General features: G+C 49.4%; 1 protein-coding gene across 2 annotated transcripts in view; it reads right to left on the reverse strand.

Moving 5' to 3' along the window:
- Nucleotides 1-568: 568 nt before the first annotated feature.
- LOC133775983 (inhibitor of carbonic anhydrase-like) overlaps nucleotides 569-21115 on the reverse strand; it is a 40698-nt gene continuing 20151 nt past the window's right edge. The window contains exons 10-17 of one of the 2 annotated variants that reach the window (XM_062214610.1): nucleotides 19533-19623; nucleotides 18844-18894; nucleotides 14999-15154; nucleotides 11904-12045; nucleotides 3741-3805; nucleotides 2997-3181; nucleotides 1438-1624; nucleotides 569-750 (exon numbers count right to left, since the gene is read on the reverse strand). In XM_062214610.1, coding sequence (XP_062070594.1) covers nucleotides 716-750; nucleotides 1438-1624; nucleotides 2997-3181; nucleotides 3741-3805; nucleotides 11904-12045; nucleotides 14999-15154; nucleotides 18844-18894; nucleotides 19533-19623 — 912 coding nt within the window. In that variant the 3' untranslated portion in view covers nucleotides 569-715. The remainder of the gene's footprint in view (nucleotides 751-1437; nucleotides 1625-2996; nucleotides 3182-3740; nucleotides 3806-11903; nucleotides 12046-14998; nucleotides 15155-18843; nucleotides 18895-19532; nucleotides 19624-21115) is intronic. The other variant, XM_062214619.1, reaches the window with a different exon arrangement.

Below are 21115 nucleotides of genomic sequence, written 5' to 3' on the forward strand. Positions count from 1 at the left end.
TTTTGGCTTCTAATCTTTCAGAGACTCTGAGAGGCCTGCACTTTTATTGTCCCATGTTTGCGAAGAGTCGTCCTCCATGTTTGGTGCAGTTTTTCCCTGTTATAGAAGGAAGGCGAGTCCTGCACTGATTACTCTCTCCTGGGCAGAAGCACATGCCTTTCGACCATACATGAGACTCAGGTTCCCACTCAACAGCATCCCATATGGGCGCTGGTTCAAGTCCTGGCTGCTCCACTTCCAATCCAGCTCCCTGCTAATGTACCTGGGAACGAAGCAGAGGATGCCTCAAGTGCCTGGGCCCCTGAACCCTTGTGAGAGACCTGGAAGAAGCTCCTGGCTCCTGGCTTCTGATCTGCTCCACTCTAGCCATTGTGGCCATCTGGGGAGTGAACCAGCGGATGGAAGACCTCTCTCTCTCTCTGGCTCTACCTCTCTCTGTAACTCTGTCTCTCAAATAAAAATAAAGTATTTTTTTTAAAAGAACAGAATAGCTTAAGAAATACAAAACACAGAAGCACAGTTCTAGTATAAAGAATAGTCTTTTTCTACACAAAAAAGAAACACGTAGTGAAGTTTCCAGAAAAGACACAATTTTTATTCATTTTAGTTTTTGCATCATTTACAGCACAGAATTACACAGATGATTGCTGTGAATTCAGGAAGACAAGGGCATCTGAGGCCCCGCTGTACTTGAGCTGCCCACTGGGGTCCGTTTCTAATTCCCATGGAGCGTGCAGGCATCCAGAAGTTCTGTGAAGCGGAATAAGAGAAGGAATTCAGCGCCTGCCAGGCTTGCTAAACAGTTTCTAAAAGTAAACGGTCATTCATAAGCACTCTCTTTCCTTAGCACTATAAATGCTATCCTTAAGCACCTGCATTTTATCTTCTTGTTGCTCTCATCATCTCCAACACATATTATAATTCAACAAAAATTCAGGCCTGCTCCCAAGTATGTGTTTATCCCAGCTTCTAACGTGATTCATCCAGTTTATGTCTTTTTGAGGCAGCCTTGCCACCCTAAAATAGGAGCAGCAGCAAGGGCCTGCTATAGTGCCGACTCTGCTTAATTTGCTTGTGTTAATATTATTTCCACACTCGACCTGAAATCACTGAGAACTATGTGTCTTTCCCGAGCCTTCTCCTTACACTCATTTGCATATATTTTCACCCTATCAGCAAAAATGGAAAAACACACAAAAACAAGTTCAATTCCCGAGTGATCTCAGGTTCTACTGTATTCCCTGTGTCCTTCACAGGATGTTACACTGTTGTCTGAGTCACCTTGGTGGGTGTGACTCCTTGCAGGGCAAGGAGCAGATCCCTTACACCTTTGTCTTCCTCTCAGTACCGCCCAAGGCTTGCACAGCACAGCCCTTAGCACACGCGTCTACCTTGATCCCGGTGCTGTGTCTCACCGGCGTTTCATTCCCTACTTACTGGAGGTTAAGCACTGCTTCATGTCGGCAATGGCCGTAAGGTACTCCGGCCCTAGGTGTTTTTCATAGGTGGTTTTGTTCTGAAGGTTAGCCAGGCATTCTGCATCATCACTGAACAGCAGATCCTTGGAGGAGGAGCCAAACAGCTGGAACATCCTGTATTCAAACCCGTCTCTTCCGAAGAGCTCCTGGGGCAGACAGACAAACCATGAGGAAGTGGTGGGGAGTGGGGACGTGGGGGTGGGAGATGGGGGTGGGTTTGCAACTCATGTCTGAGGACCCTAGTCTGCTCAGCTCCGGTGCCTGCGAAATCCTGGACACAGCAAGAGTTTAGGAGGCTCTGTCGTAAAATGACAAAAAGCACAGCCTCTGGGTTCAGCGGTGGGCCCTGTCTTTTCCTTGAGTGACTTCTGGAAGATCCTCTGCAGTTCAGTGAAGCGCAGTCAGCTCATTTGTGAATGGAGAAGATAACATGAAATAGAGGTAGGGGATGCAGGAACTTCAAAGGGTTCCTGGAAAAATGGGATTCAAAGATGTGTACTTCGTTTAAGAAATTTTTAAAATGCATGCCTTCTTTTTTTCAAAATGTGCATTTTTACTGAACTTTTTGAAAGATCACTTACACGGAAAGCAAGGGATAAATAACAAGTGTTTCTAGCTTGCTACTGCATTACTGTTTCACCAGCTGCTGCCAGATGTTCCCAGCATCCTGGATCACACCTGCAGGGCTCCACACCACCAGGAGCCCTGGCCGTCTTGCTGCATCTGTGCTCGGTCTGTCTCAGGAGCCCGGCCATTCCCATCGCTCTTTTCCTGCTCCTCTCTCTTCCTTTATCCAATTTTCTTGTGGCCAAGCTGGCGGCTCACTCTGGGTGGGACTTGCCCCTTCCAAAGGCGTCAGCTGGGCGCCTCTTGCTTTGCCAGCTCTCCCTGGGTTGTCATCCTTCCTCTGGGCTGTGCAGGTGGCAGATGCTAAGACATGGATTTCTAGGTCAGGGAACTTCCAAGGAGGGGTTATGCTAGTGCCAAAGGCGCAGGAAGCTTTGCGTCTTCCGTAAGATTCTTTGATTGCAGCAGCCGGCTACTCTTCTTGGGTCAGGCCTAGACAGCCTCCTGTAAGGGGCACAGGAGTCTCCATAGTGCTGTCTCTTTCCTGAAGCCCAGGACAGTGTCCAGCCTGCCCTTGGGTCGACCATGGATCACGTTGAGTGACCTCCACTCTGTTTTTCTCACCTGCAGCTCAGCCTAGTGTGAAGGGCGCTGAGCCAAATCCCCTACTTCTGTGACAGAGGCGAGAAAGGATCGATGCGCCATGAATCTGCTCAGAGGGTTCAGTGAGCCTTGGGCAGTCGCTCTAGAAGCCCTGGTGTCTCAGGCCTTCCTGGTTCACTCGGAGCAAGAAGCTGCAGGCAGCTGCCAGCTTTCTGCTGGATGAGAGGCAGGGCTGGGAGCACCAGGGCCCACTGAAGGAGTGTGAGGCCGGGTGAGGTCGTGTCTGGGCCCCTCGGTAAGTGAACAGAGCACTCAGCTGGGGGGCCAGGGGGCCCTGGGCGCCTGTACCTGTTGGTTGAAGAGTATTCTGCGGACAAAATCGGCCTTCTCTTTCCTCGAGACCACAGCGTGGTTTGGCACTATGCCCAGGTGGCAGCTGTGAGCCTCCGTCACAGGCTTCCTGGTGCCATTGAGGCACAGCAACTCAAAGTCTTCCAGTTTCAGGTCCTTAGCCCATGCTTCAGGGTTCCTTCCTGGGGCAGAGAAAGAAGGTGGATTGGCCACTGCTGATGGCCTTGGCCGCTGTGGCCTCACAGGGGGCTGAGGACGTGTGGCTGATCCCTAGTGCCTGGGAGAGTCACAGAGACACAAAGGAATAACACCAGCAAGCTTCTAAAATAAAGCAGAAGAGAAACATCCACACGTTCATGAATTCATAATCTTTGTGGTTAGTGCTTTCTCAGTGCTATGAAAGGCAAGATTTCTGTCTGGAAACGCACTGGCCAGGAAGAAAGGGATGCTAAATAGAACTATGTGTGTATAAAATTAAGAGGGCTCATTCATCAAAGGCACCATGAAGGAAGTGAGAAGCAAACCACAGCGAGGGGGAGACGTTTCCAGCATGTGGAGCTGACAAGGACTTGCGTGCAGGTGTACACAGAATGCCCCTACAGAGGGCCAGTTGTGCTCACACCAACACGGCCTCTGCACGCCTGCCAGCTGGGTCCAAGGCCAGTGTGATAAGCTGCCCTGGTCAAGTCCGAGCAGACAGGGAGAATTTCCGGGGGCGGACAGGACCACGCGGGAACCTACCACCGGTGTTGTGCAGGACCACGCTGTGCTTCACGAAGGCCACGTCGCCCTTCTCAACCAGACACCTGCACAGCAAGGCTCAGGTCAGCAAGGGGGATCCAGAGGAGTGGGAGGGAGACCCCAGGAGGCTCACAGCCCTCGCACCCAGGCCCAGCATTTCCACACAAGCAGCTGCCACGCTGGCACCTTCTCAGGGAGGGGGAGATGTGATAGGAGAAAGCCCCCTATTTGGGTTCTGTTATGGCTAGCTGCTGTTTCAGTCCCTGGGCAGGTGTGGGCATTTGGCATGGTGGTTAAGACACTGGTTGGGGGCCCTCATCTCACAGTGTGGTGACTGGGTTCAACTTCTGGCTCTGGTTCCTGACTCCAGCTTCCTGCTAATGCACACCCTGGGAGATAACAGGTGATGGCTCAACTAATTAAGTCCTTGCCACCCACAAGGGAGACCCAGATGAGTTCCCAGCTCCTGGCTTCAGCCCTAGCTTTGTGGGCATTTGTGGAGTGAACCAGCACCTACAAGCTCTACCTTTGTCTTTGTCCATCTCTCTCTCTCTCTCTTTCACTCTGTCTCTCAAATAAATAAACTAAATATAAATAAATAAATGCAGATTAATTTCCCCAGAGGAGGTATTTATGTTCTCCGCTTACCAGGAATATCCAAGGGATGCCCCTCTGGTTAGATCAAACTTCCTATCAGAGATTAAAATCAGCCTGGAAGATGGGATTGTGAGTTTTGTTACCTCTGTCTGCTCAGTAGTAATGAAAGCGAATGTGCATCACCAAAACACTGTTCAGTCTTAACCCCACGAAAAACAGCCTGTTTTGGGTGCACTTTTTAGGAGGGATGCTGAGCGGACTGAAAGTCGGTTCCCCAGCTTTAGGTCAGTTGGAAATGGCGACTGTCAGGAGCACACCTCCGGTTTACTCTCACCTGTCTTCTGGCCTCCATTCCCAGCTAGCATCAGTCACTCCCACTCAGGGTTCCTAAGCTCCCTGGCCCTACCTCCTTCCTGGTGTCCCCCTCATAGAATTCCAGCCCTGAATGAGCTTGGCCATGCCTCCCACATATACCTGCATCTCCTCTCTAGACAGAGACCCCTCGGGTCATTTACTGCACCTGCGTGTTCCTTTCTTCCTTGCTCTACTCTAGACCAACAGGTCTCTAAGTTGTAGGCTGGGGCAGGCAGCATCAGCTTCAGCTGTGAAGTTCTAGAAACACATACTCTTGTCTGATCCCAGATACCTGGCTAAGAATCTCTGGGGGTAGAGCCTGTGCTCGCAAGCCACCTGGGCAGCCACCTGTGCATTCCGTAGTGCACACCGCCTTCCCACTTCCTACAGACTGTGTCCCTCCACGCCCTCCTCCCCAGCCTCACAGACCCTGACATGCGCTCCCCACTTCTCATAGAGAACACAGAAGCCACACACAGGCCTCTCTGCACCCCTCTACCAGATCAGCCAGTCTCTCCCCACCGCGCTGCTCCTGCCATCCAGGTGCAGAGGAGGAGGGAAGGGTCCCTCCCAGCACTGGTGTCCTCACCAGGTCCTCCACATCCTAGTCCTGCCCACAGCCTCAGGAACTTTCACCCATTTCTATGCTCGTTCTCTCACACAGTTGTAACTTTTCCATGTTCACTGGGCTCTTTTCATCAGCACTTACATGTCCTTCTTTAAAACAACAACAACAACAACAACAACAAGCCCTATGTTGATCTCACACTGTGCCCCAGCAATGGGCCTGTCCTCCTCACTCATCTCAGCACCCAAGAAGGGTCACCCTCGTTTCCTCCTGCAGCTGCCACACCACCCTGGCCCCTTGTCAGGACTGTCCCAGGACTCAGGACTAACAGTGCTGCCCACAGGCTCACCAGTCTTAAGACATCACCTTTGATTGGTGATGTCTTAAGTTCACCCTTCCCCTCCGGATTGGAAAGGTCACTTTTGCTGTAGACCAAATTGCAATATGTCCATGAATCTCTCTTGGAACTCTGTTTTCTTCCACTTACTTCTTGCACTTGAACATTCTGTTCATTATTGCCATGGTATTATGATCTGATTTTTATATCTAGGAAAACAAAATTCCCTTTTCATAATTTCACTTTAAAAATTTCTGATCACTGGTGTGGTCCCTTATGTATTGCTACTTTTTTGAGAACTGACTTCTCCCATCCAGCCCACCTCAATCCACTTGGGCCAGGGGAGGCAGCTGTAGTTTTACTGGGTGACTCCTCTGCAGGAGATGTGCAGGCAGGAAACTTGCACCCAGACCGGGCTGCCAGTCCCCTTTCCTGGCAACTGGGACTAACATGTGAGGCTCCTCTCTGACCAAGCAGCCCTAACAACATGGGGCCTGCTGATTGCAAACACACCAAGAAACCACCCTGCAGGGAAAGAGAGAAACGAGGCAGAACGACACAGACAGACAGGAACAAACAGTGTGTGTTCCCTCCTGTGAGGGGACTTCAAACAATTTGTGGAAAATGGAAGGAGGTTTATTTTAGTGGAAAAAATTTTGAAGTTCATGCATAGTTTTTCATAATCATGTGTTCCATAGACTTTTTAAAAAAAGATTTATTTATTTGAAAGGCAAAGTGACAGAGAGAGAGAGAGAGAGAGAGAGAGAGAGAGAGAGAGAGATCTTCCATCCACTGGTTCACTTCCCAAATGGCCACAACAACCAGGTGTGGGCCAGGCTGAAGCTAGGGGCCAGGAACACCATCCAGGTCTCCCGTGCAGGTGGCAGGGACCTAGGTGTGGAGTTTCAGAAGTTCAGTTTTGGATATTTAAATCTGGTGGTGAATAGAAATCCAAGTGGAGACGACTGCTAGGGAGTTGGATACATGAGTCTGGAGTTCTGTCTGGTGCTTCCTTCAGGGAGACATCAGAGTAGAAAGTGGGTATATAAAAGGATCAGAACTGGGTAAAACCGCCCAAAACATGGGCCTGGGGCATGCCAACAAGTGGAGCTGGAGGAAGTGAGGGAGAATCAGAGACTGGGGTGTAGGAGCAGAAGCAGGGGAGGGAACAGAAGAGTGTCACATTCTGGAAGCCAAAGAAGAAAACTGGAGGAGGAGGTGACCGGGGGTGCTGATGTTGCTGCTACCGAAAGGACTAAGAATCAGCCTCGAGGTTTAGCATCAAGGAGGCCATTGGTGACTTAGGGTATATCTTCAGCTGTGTGGTGGACTGAGGTAGGAGGTAGGGCCGAACAGTTTGCCATCAGAAGGAGGTGTGTTTTCTATTGATAATTAAAAAGCAAAAGACTTTCAGCCTTCCTGGCTGGGGTAGAGGAAGTGAGCAGATTCTTAACCTCAGTCCTGGGGCAAAGGAAAAGAGAGAAACTGGAGTGAGCTAGGGTGTTTAACTCCTTCAAGAACATCTTGTTGAAAAGAGAAGGAGGAATGGGCAATTGCTGGAGAGGAAATTGAGACCAAGACCTTGTATTTACTTAGGTTTAAGATAGGAAAAAACAGCGGCATGCTTTCACACTGATAGGAATGACCCAGCAGAGAAGATCTGATAGGCTGTCAATGGGTGCAGACAGCAGCCCTGGGTCAGCAGATGTGTTGGGGGCATTGTGAGAGTTCACCTTTGATTGCTTCAACTGTCTCAAGATAAAGGTCTGACAGATGGGGAAGGAGTGTTGGATGTTTGAGGAGAGGATAAGTACGGAATCAGGGTCTAGGGCAGCGGGGAGTGGGTAGACTGAGACACAGGGGCTCATTTGAGCTGAGTGCTTACCACTTTAAAGGGAAATGCAGGCCTGGAAGTGCAGACAGCAAGTAGTGGGATGGGAGACCAAAGCAATGTCATGGTTTAACTGGGGAAGGTGATGAGACATTTGCCCAGGGGAATAATGATGGCACTTGGCTGTGAAACTTACACTGGGTACAGACAGCAGTGGGGTATGTGTGACAGAGGGTGGGTGTGAGAGCAGCAAAGGGTTTTCAGGGTCAGTGATCCCAGGGAAGCAGGAGTGGCTGCTTCAGGAGACTTGAAGATGTGAAAAAAATAGGCAGCTGTCGTGGGAAGAATTACCTTTTTTTTTTTTTTTAAATTTACTTATTTATTTGAAAGTCAGAGTTACACACAGAGAGGGAGAGAGACAGAGAGAAAGGTCTTCCATCTGCTGGTTCACTCTGCAAATAGCTGCAACAGCTGGAGCTGGGTTGACCTGAAGCCAAGAGCCAGGAGCATCTTTCAGGTCTCCCATGTAGGTGCAGGGAGCACTTGGGCCATCTTTGCTGCTTTCCCAGGTGCTTTAGCAGGGAGCTGGATCAGAAGTGGAGAAGTGGGGACTCAAACCAGCACCCACATGGGATGCTGGCATTGCAGATGGTGGGAAAGCAGTGAAAGATGGCCCAATGCCTTGGGCCTCTGAACCCATGTGGGAGGCCCAGAAGAAACTCTTGGCTTCTGGTCTCAGACCAGCCCAGCTCCAGCGATTGTGGTCATTTGGGGGGTGAACCAGCAGATGGAAGACCTCTCTCTGTCTCTCCCTTACTCTCTAGTAACTCTGCCTTTCAAATAAGTAAACAAAACCTTCAAAAAAGATGATCATATGTGGTTTAAACACACCACTTTCCCCTTTTTCTTCTCTTCCTTCCTCCTTTTGGTTATCTTTGGGGATAAATGAATACTGACATAAAAGTATTGCTTCTATAGCTCTTTAAAAGATTTCACGCCATGCAGATAGCAATTCTAGTTTGGTAATATATTATCTTTGTTTACTGTTTATTTATATAGCTCACATCTTCATTGTATATAATATCTTGTGGTTTTCTTTTTAAAGAAAAAAATATTGATCTGAGGGCTGGTATTGTGATACAACTTGTTGATCTGCCACCAGCAGTGCTGGCATCCCATATGAGCTTTGGCTACTCTGCTTCTGATCCAGCTTCCTGCTAACACACTTGGGAAAGCAGTGGAAGGTGGTCCAAATGCTTGGGTCCCTGCAACCCACGAGGGGGACCTGGATGGAGTTCGGGCTCCTTGCTTTGGCTTGGCTCACCACTGGCCTCTGTGGCCATTTGAGGAATGTACCAGCAGATGGAAGATCTCTCTCTCTCTCTCTCTCTCTCTCTCTGTAACTCTGCTTTACAAATAAATAATTTTTTTTTAAAGGAAACAGAAAAGAAAAAGCTAGAATTTTGGAGAGGGCCAAAGTGATCCAGTAACCTGGTGTCTATGGATAAAAGGGTACTTTCTAGAGCAGGGGTGGGGAACGTCCCTCCCATGGTCCGTATGAGGCCTGCTCCGGCTCTGCCAAGGCAACTGCAGGTGGGACTCTAAAGTTACTAACTCTACAGCAGGCTAATTTTTAAGCTGATAATTTTGTATGGCCCATGAATGTTGTTATAATTGCCTAAAAGGCCCTTGGAAGAAAAAAGATTCCCCACTCCTTTTCTAGAGCCTCGTCCGCTGTCCACACGACAGCAGCATCACTGACCCATGCCACCTGGCCCTCCTGCCTCCAAGCGTCTGGCCCTGCCCGTCATGCTTAGAACTGAGTCTGCCTCCTCTGCCAGGCCAACACCTGAAGCTCCTCGGGATCCCACCTGCACCCTCCGTCTCCAGGCTCAAATCCTCAGGCCTTCTTTTCTGGCCCCAGCACAGAGTGGTTTGTCCCAGCTCCAGGACTTTGTCCTTGCTGTCCCTTCCTCCTGGCTTATTCTTCCTCGTTGTCTAATCCTCAGCTCACTTGGCCACTCTGTTCACTGAAGCCTTCACATTTCCTAACATTGTCCCCCACCCCAGACCCCGCCACCTCCACCCTCTTTATTCCTCTGTAGCACTTACAATGCCAAGTGTCTTGTTCTTTATTTCTGTGTTCATTGTCGTACCCTCCCAATGAGCCTGGGGGCAGGGGCAGGGACCACTATGCATTAAGTTCTCAATTCAAATTTCTTGAATGCATGGAGTAGCTCAGGAATACTGTTTTTTCAAATATACTCAGCTGTCTGATGTCCCTCCTTTGATATTAAATTTTGACCTGTCCACAACCACATGGAAGAAAGTTGCAGAAGTAGTGTGGGTGATCCTATGCTTGGCTGGGAGACTGCCTGCCTAGCCCATGCAAGAGGTTAAGATGGCATGGCATGCCATGGCCCCCAGGAAAACCCTGGTAGAGAGCTCAGCACACTGGGACCCCCACACATGACCTGGCTGCTGGCAGGCAGTAGGGACCTCAGGCATGTTTTCCCCATCCCCACTTCCTGCTGAAGGGCCTTGTAATTGTCAACAAGGTAAACAGCTCCTGGGTGTGGCCCAGATCCATAAAGACCACCTGGGATGCTACATAGGCTATGTGACCTTCAAGCTGATTGGAGAAGCCTAGAGGTGCCAGTATCTGCTTTATCCTATAGAATTAGTGTTGCTACACTGAACTAGCTACTCCTCTTTGCCTGCCCTTTAAAAGCTTGTGCCCCACACTCCCTTGACTTGCATCCTCTGGTCTGCTTTAACACAAACCAGGAGGAAAAGAAAGCTCGGCATCAGAAGCAATGGGTGGCAGGCCTATTAATGGCTGATCTATACAGTGATCTGCCCTCAAGGAGACCCAACAGGCCAGTCCACTGCAGTGGCTTTCAATGTGGTAAGCCTGGGCTTCAGCAGAAGTCAGCTTGTGAAGAGCCCTGGCAGCTCTGCCAAGAGTTGGATCACTGGAAAAGGACCTGCCCTGGAGTCGAAGGATGCCCAGGTCAGAGCCACAGATCTTATTGGCTCTAAGCTGAAAAGCCCTTCACTCAGCCCAACTTCCAAAGTGACCACTGCAGCTGAGGGTGTGGTCAAGTAGGGTCAGCAACATTGCAGGCAGAACTGTAAATTTCTTGTTAGAGTTGCCACCTGCCTTTACCTGGCCAGCTCTCCTCCCAGGCCAGCCAAGTAATGAAAGTCAACAGAGTGCCTTCCCCTAGGAGGTTCACACCTCCCTTAGGATATACCCTATGTGAAGAGATAGATAGGTCTGGGCCTCTGAATTTACAAGGCCTAAAGCCCAACAGATTATTATCAAGCCCCTTCTATCAGATTCTATTTGCCTCTCAATCAGAAAAATTACTTGTAGCTTAGACAGCACCTTTCTTAGCTCCTCTAATAAAGACTCTGTCCTTTGTTCTAGACCCTGTCTAGCGTACTTGGGCCTCATTCCTTTGTAATCATAACCTCTACTCTACCTCCAATGGCTCTACTCCCAACCTGTGTGTACTGATGGTCCTCTTCCCCACTTAATGCTGTATAATTGTTCAAACCTGGTTAATGCCACTCTTAGGATCATTGGTTACTATTCTCACTCTGTCTTTTATGACCTTGTCTAAATATGATCAGAGTCGGCAAACTTGGAAGGCTTCCATAGCCTTGGCAACTCATGACGACAGCCTAGGGTGGTTACTGGTGCCATAAACTAGAGTGTCAATTTGTTGGGTCAACAACAGGAGCCACTGTGCACTTGCTCCTCATGTGGGATCTCTGTCCTTAATGTGCTGTACATTTTGATTTGATGCTATAACTAGTACTCAAACAGTATGTTTCACTTTGTGTGTCTATGTGGGTGCAAACTGTTGAAACCTTTATACTAAATTGATCTTCTGTATATAAAGAGAATTGAAAATGAATCTTGATGCAAATGGAAGGGGAGAGGGAGCGGGAGAGGGGAGGGTTGCGAGTGGGAGGGAAGTTATGGGAGGGGAAAGCCACTGTAATCCATAAGCTGTACACTGGAAATTTATATTCATTAAATAAAAGTTTAAAAAAAAAAAAAAAAAAAAAAAAAAGCTTGTGCCCCATTGTTAACAAACAGACATGTTCACCAAAACTTGTCTCTGGTGCTTCTTGTCAAAGAACGCCATCGCCCCAGCATTCCGACAGTGTGGGCCTCTTAGGACAAGTCCACAGTAGAGGCAGGGTGGTGGCTCTGCCGCCATCACCATTGCCCTGTCCTCAGTCTCCTGTGGTACCCCAAGTCAGCTGAGCCTGCAGAAGAGGGCTCCAGACTGGGTCTAGCCACAAGTTCTTTAGGCCACTTGGAATTTGCAGTAGCTCTGTTTGCTAATTCTAGCTCCTTTTAAATGCAACACCCAGATGCTAGGAGGGTGAAAACAGGGAGGGGACAAGAAGCCTACTAGATTGGCATGATGAAAAACGTGGTGCCCAGACACTACTCGCCTGAGAGCCCCACTGGAGCCGTAATATTTCTCTTGGCTGTTGGGAGCGCACACATGGGCTGAGTCGCTGCTGCCACCACACAGGGCACAGAGGCGGGAATCCGGGGCAGACCCAGGTGCACAGCTGTGGCTGAAGAACTCATCTGTAAGGAAGAACAACTGCTGTCAGCCCTTGCTGCCTGTGTTAGCAAGACCGTCTGGGCTTCTGTCCCTAAAATTCTCTAAGTAACGCAAAGACACTTGCAGGTACTTTGTCCTTGCAAGAACAAGAACCTGGGAAATTAAAAACAGCTGCTGCTGGAGCAAAGACAAGAACTGGCAAGAGGTGGATCAGGGGTCCATGGCTCACAGGAGTCCACCCTGTGTGGAAAGCCGAATGCAGATGTTGACCCTAAGAGTTGACAAAATGAAAGGCCTGGCTGGTTGAATGGGAACCATGTGTTTTCTGAGCTCTGCTGCCCTGGTCCTCCTTTACAAGGTTGCCATTGTGACCCTGGGGCTCTGCTCTCCAGGAACCTGCAGCCCCAGAGGCAACATCCAGAACTCAAGAAAGCACACCAGTGAATTTGTTTCTCCTCTTGCTTAGGAAAAAGAACACAATTCCATGAGTTGCAGCCACAGAGTTGGAGCCAGGGAGAGAGGAAGGGTGAGGAGGAGTTCCCTGAGTGAAGAGAGGTTGAGGTGGCTGGGCTCACCACACAGAGAGGCTGCCAGCGTGAGGCCACTGAGAGAAGGCAGTGAGAGGGGAGTAGACAGGGTCCAGGCCACACGGGAGCTTTGTGCAGCTTTGGGTCTTTATTTTCAGCCTCTGAAGGTTTTAGATGATGCTGGACCAGTGGTGGTGGGCAGGATGCAATCACATCTTTGCACTTTGCACATATCAGCCTGGTAGTGGGTCAGCGGGAATTGGTCTGATACAGAGTTCAGGCGGCAGGTAATTGACCAATCCATGTAGTCAGGAGGAAGGGGGAAATTGACATTGCTGGCTTTGGACAGGTGTATGCAGGGTGATGGCTGGGTGTCCAGCTGGCTCAAGTGGATGGACCAAAGGGCCCTCCACCAAGCTAGAAAATTCTGGCATAGCACCAGCTCAACAGGAGTGATGCCTTCAGCTTTGGACAAGATGAGCTTAACGCGCTTTGGGGACATCTGACCAGACATGTCAGGTACAAAGTGAAGTTATACGCATGTCTGGAGGTCAAAGAGAGGCATGTGCCGGGAATAAGAACTTCACAGTTATCAACATACAGATGTAATAACAGGGCACTTCTAAAGATTTATGGAAAAAATGCAAATATCCATTTGTTGGGGGCTAGTGACTTATATTACTAATAAGGACAGCAGCCGGCATTTATCTAGTGCCAACTATGTGCCTAACTTTGTGCAACGCTTGTTTAGGGAGTAATTGAGGCTGGGCATGGGCATGAGTGCTTAGGGACTGGGTTTAAATTGGGGAAAAGACTTGCTTTAAGCAACTCAATCATTTCTTAACCAGACTCTAAAGGGAATTTTGTAGGGGAGGGGGAGAAAAACCAAGCTAAGGGCCAGGACTTGGTGTTTGAGGAAATGTCATGAGAGGTCACGGGGCATGGACTGGAGCACATCCCAGCTGAGCTACGTGGAGGCAGCTGGCGGTGTTGGCCAAACTCTCTCTGTGCAGGGAGGCAGGAGTGAGCAGGAGGTGAGGGGTTTTAGGCAGGAAGGGGAGGAGAAAGAGAAGAGGAGCTGGAGGAGAACCATGGGAGCAGGGAGATTTTAAAGGGGGCAGGCATTAGGTGTGTCTACAAGCTGAGAGAACTGGTGGGAAGTCCCACGGGGGAAGTCAACACGGAGGATGTGAGCGCTGTGGAGGGGAGCAGCCAGGTGCAGGTGGAGCGCTGTGCAGCTGCAGAAGGATGAGGCCAGGGCCTGGGCAGCGGGACGGTGAGGAGGAGCCTCTCTGAGGGTTTCAATTCTCTCACATAGGTGAGGCAGCATTGGCTGCTGAGAGACACTGAGTGGGAGCTGTAGACATTTGGACGCTGGGATAATCATTGCAGTGATGTGGATGCTCATGAGAGCTGGGGCCCACTGCGGTCAGCAGCTGGCACATCCCCAGTGCAATAAGCAGCTTAGCCATGCTGGGGCAGTCTCCAGTGGCACAGGTGCAGAGGAGAGCAGGTGCTGGGGTTCTTGCTGGGGTGGGATTTGTCAGATGGTCAGGAGCTGGTAAGCGGTAAAGCAGGAGCCTCTTAGGGATTGGCAAGAATGCAGCACAAGTGACTGATGTGGGAGAAATCAAGACAGGCAAAGATGAGCGTGCAACCCTCAACCACTCACCAGAGGGAGGTTTCAACCTATAAAGCAGCCAGTGCCTTTTATAGGCAGGTATCTCAAAGTGGTCATGGAAAACAGAATTAAAAGATGAGTTTATTTGGGAGCAAAAAAATTCTGTGCATAAAACGGTCTTCAAAAAGTTCATGGAAAAGTGTGGATTATGGATTTCAAACATTTTTTACACCAGAATAAGCTTAGATTTTAAATTATTTGTTTCCCACACAGAGAGGGAAAGAGAGAAAGAGAGTTCCCATCTGCTGGTTCACTCTCCAAAAGCCCGCAATGGCTAGAGGTGGGCTAAGCTCAAAGCCAGGAGCTGGGAGTGCAGTCCAGGGCTCCCATTCTGAGGCATCACTGCTGCTTCCCAGAATCTGCATTAGCAGGAAGCTGGTGGAGTCAGGAGCCAGAGCCAGGGTTCGAACCTAGGCACTTCTATGTGGGTCACAGGTGTCTTAATTCTACACTGAATGCTCACCGCTAAAATTTATTTTAATTTCATTTCTCATGAACTTTTTGAAGTCCCCTCCTATGTGACAACCACACACATCCCAGATGCACACATGCTGCACCCTCTCTTGCTCTGCCTGTTCACTGAGCCACCTGTGCTATTCCTGGGGCCGAGGCCTTCCCTTCAGCCGCAAGGGGAGAGGAAAGAGGCAAGGAGCTGCTCACAAGAGAGCTGGGGGTTTTGACCTTGCACCTGGTGATGGCGTTCCTTGCCTTTCATGGAACTGCACTTCTCCCAGGCCCAGGCCAGGGCACTTCCCAGGACACACTCACCGAGTTTGCAGGACCCAGTCTGGTTGTATATTAAACCCATGGGGATGTTCCAGCCTGCGGATGTGCCGACCGCTGGGTGGCAGGACTTCCTTCCCCGCAGAGACATCCAGGTGATATCAGCATCTGATTTCTTAACCACAGCCACGGCATAATAACCTGGCCAGGGGGTGCAGACGTGGGGAGGGGTAGAACAGTGAGATCTGAGCATTTAATGGCATCTCCTGATGGTGGAGAACTCCACCTGGGCCTTCTCCGTCTGCACTCCGTTCCATCCCCGGTCTGGTGGGAGATGAGGAGCTGCACTTGCAGTGTTTCCTGCGGCTGTGTTCTTAGTGTAAATCAGGATGCGTGGGACTGGGAAGGGGCAGGGACCGTGTCTCTCCGCCTTCCCTTTCAGCTCTTTCTGTGAAGAAGCAAAGCCCTGAGAATGCTGGGTTTTCCTGTCCAGCTCTCCAGCGTCTCGTCTCCATCCTGGGGATTAGAGGCCCCTAGAGCAGCTGCAGCAATGACCGTTACTATCAATCCTGGCTTCGTGTGCATGGATGGCCACCGTACTGGTGAAGTAGCTCTCGCTGGGAGGGAGCAGCTGTCTTAGGGAGCTGGTTCTCTTTCACCCTTTTTGTTAACATTTAATTCCCTGTTGTAAATCCCTTCCTGCTTAAGCTAGTGCTTTATTTCGTCACAGATCCCTCACTGGTGCACTCTGCCCTGGGTTTCAAGCAAAGAGCAAGGCCCTCTTGTGAGCACATCTGTGCTTTCAGGAAAAAAAGCACACAAAAATTTTTGTATATTTATCTATGCCATCATATTTACTTAATACACTCACATATGTATCCATCTATCTATCTACATTCATGTTTCTATGTATCTAGGTATGTATCTACCTATCAGCCATCTATCTGTTTACCTGATACAATTTTTACCTGGATGCTATTTGCCAAGATACAATTTCAGCACCTCCAGGGCCCTCTGGAGTAATTGCCTATAGCCCCTGCCTGCCACTCTTCCTGGGGAAGAGGAACAGCTGTGCCCCCCCCCCCCCCCCGCACCTTACTATAGCAAAGGACCCTCCAAATAGCTGTCACTGTCAGGCACTGGGCCAGAGTGTTAGTAAAACGACGCAGTCTTATTTATGGCGTGATCTACATCCTGACACCATCCTAGGCTCTAGCCCTCGCCCCATTGCTGGAAGCCAGGTAGCTACAGGGCCCCACCCCCATCCTAATGAAATTAGCTGCTCCTACTTCCCTGCCCTCCTGCCCCCCACTCTGCCCCTGGTCAAGTTTTAAAAGGACCTGCTCCTGAACTCGACTCTCTCTCTCTCTTTCTCTCTGTTCCTGACCTCTGTCTCTCTCTCACGCTCTCTTTCTCCCTCTTTTTCCTTCTTCACCCCTTCCCTCCAGTCTGTCAGGTTTCCCCCAATAAACTTTCCCTTGCTCCGGTGTTTGGTGTGTTTTGTGGTGGCCTTACACAGAGAGACTTACAGTACTGCTTGCCAGTTACACTACACACAGACACCCGCACATAGCCACTCACACACTGTACTTTTTCAATGCAATTCTACCATGCTTTCTTTTCTGTGAGTTGTTTTGTTCTTCGTAGTTGCATTTTTGGTTCAGTAGAAATAGATACAGCTACCTCGTTGTGCTGTCCATTGATTTTATGTCCCATTGTATGGATGGATCATAGTCTATGATCCCCTTCTGGTGGGCGTTTGTGTTGTGACCCACTTCCCCTGCTATGAACCACTTTCTTATATACAACTTTATGTATATGAACTGGCATTTCACTATTTCTGTTAAATGGAAGTTCAAAACAAGTGCATTAATGATTTCCTTTCTAACATTAAGCCTTTGCTAGTTTAGGCTTACAGCGTAATTTTCCAATAATGAAAATTTAACTTGTTCTCCCTTCTCCAATATTGAAAAACCCTTTTTCTTATCCCACTGCATTTGCTTACAAAATTACACCTACTATCTTTGTTGGGAGTGGGCATTCTTCTCTTGAATCTCCTGATTCTAAAGAGAATACAATTAATGTCTAATTTACTGCTATCCCAACATTGCAGAAATGAATTTTACTGACTGAGTAATGCCCGAGCTGCAGACCGGAATTGATGGTAAGATGAGAATCATACATCTTTAGGATTAGCGGCAACGTGGTAACGTGTCTCGCCACACGCGTGCACATATGCACAGGCACCTCCCTTTCCTGAAGTAGACCAGGTCTCTACATAGTCAAGCTTGGAAAAGCTGGGAGTCATCATGGCAGGTGGAAGACCTGCCTTTCCAGTTACTTCCTACATGACAAGTCACCCCTAAAAGGAGCCCACTTTTCTTCTCTGTAAAACTGACAGTGAAACCCATTGTAGAGGGTGACTGATGGGACCAGGCATGCTACAATTAACCTGCTGTAGGTGAGGGACTGGAGGGGTGGGCTGTATGGGGGCGGGGGTTCCAGCGGAGCTGCTAGAGGCAAGAGCAGTAGCACAGTGCCGCCCTCAGGCAAGCAGATCCTCCAGAGGCCAGAGCCAGCCAGTACCTGCCTACCTGTCTGGACTCTGCCACATCTGTCCAGTAGCCAAGTACTGTTCCAGTGCCTTGCTTCATTAATCATTGTCCTCTACCTTTGTGCATGTGTGTGTGTGTGTGTGTTGTGTGAGTTTCTGGTTAACCCCTCTCCATCTCTACTCAGACTGAACCTTCCGCATTGAAGTCAGTTTCCCATTTGGTGCCTGAACCAGCTCTGAGCATCATTTATGTCAGCTCTCACTAAATTCCTGGAAATTTCAACAACTCTCAGAGCAGTGACAGGTGTTTCTGACCACAAATGCTCAGAATGAGTAAGTGGCTGGCAAAAGATCAGCCTTGATGTTTGGGGATGAAGACACAAGTCAAAGAGGGGGAAGCACAGGGCTTGGGTCCTGTCGCACAGGCAGGACAGCTGCCATAGGCGAGTAGGGAAGTGAAGCCTCCAGCAGTCAACCCAGGGGCTAAGCCCCACAGCAGCACCTGGTCTTCATTTCAGGACCCTCTATCACAGTGGGGTTCAAGCCACAACACACCCCGATGAAGACTGATGGCCCCATCCTTGGAGTTCCTGGCTCCGTATGTCTGAAGCTCAGCCCAAGAATTTTCATCTTCAACAAACAGCCAGGGGATGCACTCCAGAGAACACACCTGTCACTGCTCTGTCTGGTTTCCAAGATTAGGGACTCAAGGACAGATCTGGGCTCTCTCTGCCCATCTGGAGACACAACCTGTCCCTTAGTGGCACCCTCCTACTTAAAGACCAGGTTGGTTCCCCTGCTGTCAGGTCCCAGCTGTCTACCAGTGAAATAGAGGCATGGGAGGTTCCCAATGACTCTCCTCTTCCTGCAAGCCCTCCACTTGGCCCCAGACACAGCAGAAAGGGCTCCTGTCCCATGCCAAGCTTCATGCCAGCCAGTAAGAGGGCGCAGCACGTGGAACCAGGAGGGCTTGGGGGCCCAGTCACCGCATGTCTTCCCAAGCCCACATGCAGCCGCCTCCTAGCTGCAAGGCCCTGAGAAATCCACAAGCCCCACTTTTCCCGTCCACAGAACGCAGGGTGCTGCTGTCCCCGCACTCCCAGGCTACTGAGAAGACTGAGTAGGGATTGTGCAAGAGTAATCCTTTGCCAACTGGGTGCTCTCAAGACGCTTTTCATTGTTATGGCTCTGGGGTAGATTGGTGCCTTAGCAATGAATGGTGACTTCTTATTTTTTTTTTTTTTTGACAATTTTTGCTTATTGTTCAGGCTTTCGATGACTTTTGTCCACCACAAATTTTTACCTGTGAACTGCAGTGTGGCCGATTCTGACTCACCTTCTATGGGTCTGTTCACACACTCAAGCTTCTCGGTGGCATTTGTAGCATCTAAAAATAAGCAGCAGCATAATCAAGGCATCTGGCGTTACACACTCACATTATTGCATCCATAGCAGTCATGGGCTCTCGAGCTCCAGGGCCAAGAATAAAATGACAGGGCTGTGCCGTAGAAGGCTAAGCCTCCACCTGCGGCACCGGCGTCCCATATGGGTGCCAGTTCAGGTCCTGGCTGCTCAACTTCTGATCCAGCTCCCTGCTAATGTGCCTGGGAAAGCAGTGGAGGATGGCCCAAGTCCTTGGGCCCCTGCACCCACATGGGAGACCTGGAAGAAGCTCCAGGCTCCTGGCTTCAGATTGCACAGCTTCGGCTGTTGCAGCCATTTGGGGAGTGAACCAGTGGATGGAAGACCTCTCTCTCTCTCTTTGCCTCTGCCTCTCTGTAACTCTGCCTTTCAAATAAATAAATAAATCTTTTTTTAAAAGGTACTATTTGAATCTCTTTGTGCATAACTCCTGCGTCTGTTATCCGACGTGGTTCTGACTTTGGGGAGAGGGGATTTTATCTACTAGCGTCCCACACTCCCACAGTGGTCATTTTGATCTCAACACCAAGCAACTTTGTTTCCTCATCTTTCTAAGTCCATGGCGGGGGGAAGAAAACACCGAGGAGCTCCTCCTCCACCTACCGTAGCTCTCTGCCAGGACGGGCACCAGACCACACCGGCCTGCTACGTAGATGAATCCTCCATCCAAGCTAACAGCATCAGCTTCTCCTTTCTGAAGTGGAAAAGCAAATCAATAGCACAACAGTGAGGCTGTCTCCCACCCCCCTGACCCTTGCAGGTTCCCATCCCATTGGCTTCATGTCCTTGTAGTTAGCCAAGTTCACTCAGATCTCTGCCATGGAAATGTGGGGTTTAGAACACTGGACATGCCTTTGGCCAGTTGACTCAGGAACAGGTGCCCAGCCAAGGCCACACTCTGGAAAATCACTGTCCTCCCGTGAGACCATGCCCGCACCACTCCTTCCCTGTGGTCACTGTCACTCAACTCAATGATCCACATGGCCAGACTCGGGGGATGCATTTAATCTGTTTCTGTGGAACACGCTTCCTTTCAAAAGATGGAGTTCGAATCTGTTGCCAGAATCTCATTAGCATTGTACTCACAGGCTAGTACAACACACACACACACACACACATTTTCAACACATCACTTCTCTAGTTAATAATTCATTAATAATTAACTTATCTTCATCTATTTTTCAAACCCAGAGCAAAAGATGTATTTACTGTCATAGATAAGGTCATTGAGACAAAAACACACATACCCCTACACATCCTTGGCTTTTGACCTGCTAACTGGCCCCTGGAAATGTAAACAGCAGGTACTACAGCAGCAACAGCTTAACTGCCATTGCTATGCACCAAGCTCTTTCCTAAGCACTCAGCAGTGATTACCTCCTGAATTCCTCACAAACTCCTGCCACAGGCACTGCGATCGCCCCCTTCTATAGATTAGCAAGTGGAAGCAGAGAGAGGTTACACAGTTCATGACCACTAATACTGAGGCAGGTGAATTCCTCAGCTTCGGCTTGCAGCCACTGTGCCACCAGGCGACCCCAAAGCACACATTTGCAAATACCTTACTTGGTGCATTTTTTAATCCATAAAATAGGTGGAAAACATTCTAGATAGTCTTATTGTAAGGATGAAATGAGTCCATGCAAGGTAAGAGCTCATGGGGCCGGCACTGTGGTGCAGTGGCTTAGGATGTGGCAGCAATGCTTGCACCCATGTTGGAGGGCCAGTCTGAGTCTTGGCTCCTGTGCTTCCAGTTCAGCTCCCTGCTGATGCTCCTGGGAAAGCAGCAGAGGACGACCCAAATGCTTGGAGACCAAATTGGAGCTCTGGGCTCCTGGCTTCTGCCTGGACCAGCCCTGGCCACTGCAGTCATTTGGGGAGTGAATCAGTGGATGGAAGATCCTCCCCACCCCCACCCTCTCTCCTCCCACCCTGTAATTCTGCCTTTCAAATAAATAAATAAATCTTTTAAAAAGAGCTCAGAAACTTGTACATAGTAACTCCAGAAATACTTGTATTAGTTTTCATCAATATTAGAAATGATATCAGAGATACACAACACAAAGATTACCCATCCAACATTATCTATATTGGCAAAGAACTTGGAAACACCTCCAATGTAAATGTTGAGAAATTGATTAAATAAGTTGAGGTAGAAATACTTGGTGGAACCTTACACCATCATT

The sequence above is a fragment of the Lepus europaeus genome, chromosome 2 (genome assembly GCF_033115175.1).
Source record: "Lepus europaeus isolate LE1 chromosome 2, mLepTim1.pri, whole genome shotgun sequence".
Lineage (NCBI taxonomy): Eukaryota > Metazoa > Chordata > Mammalia > Lagomorpha > Leporidae > Lepus > Lepus europaeus.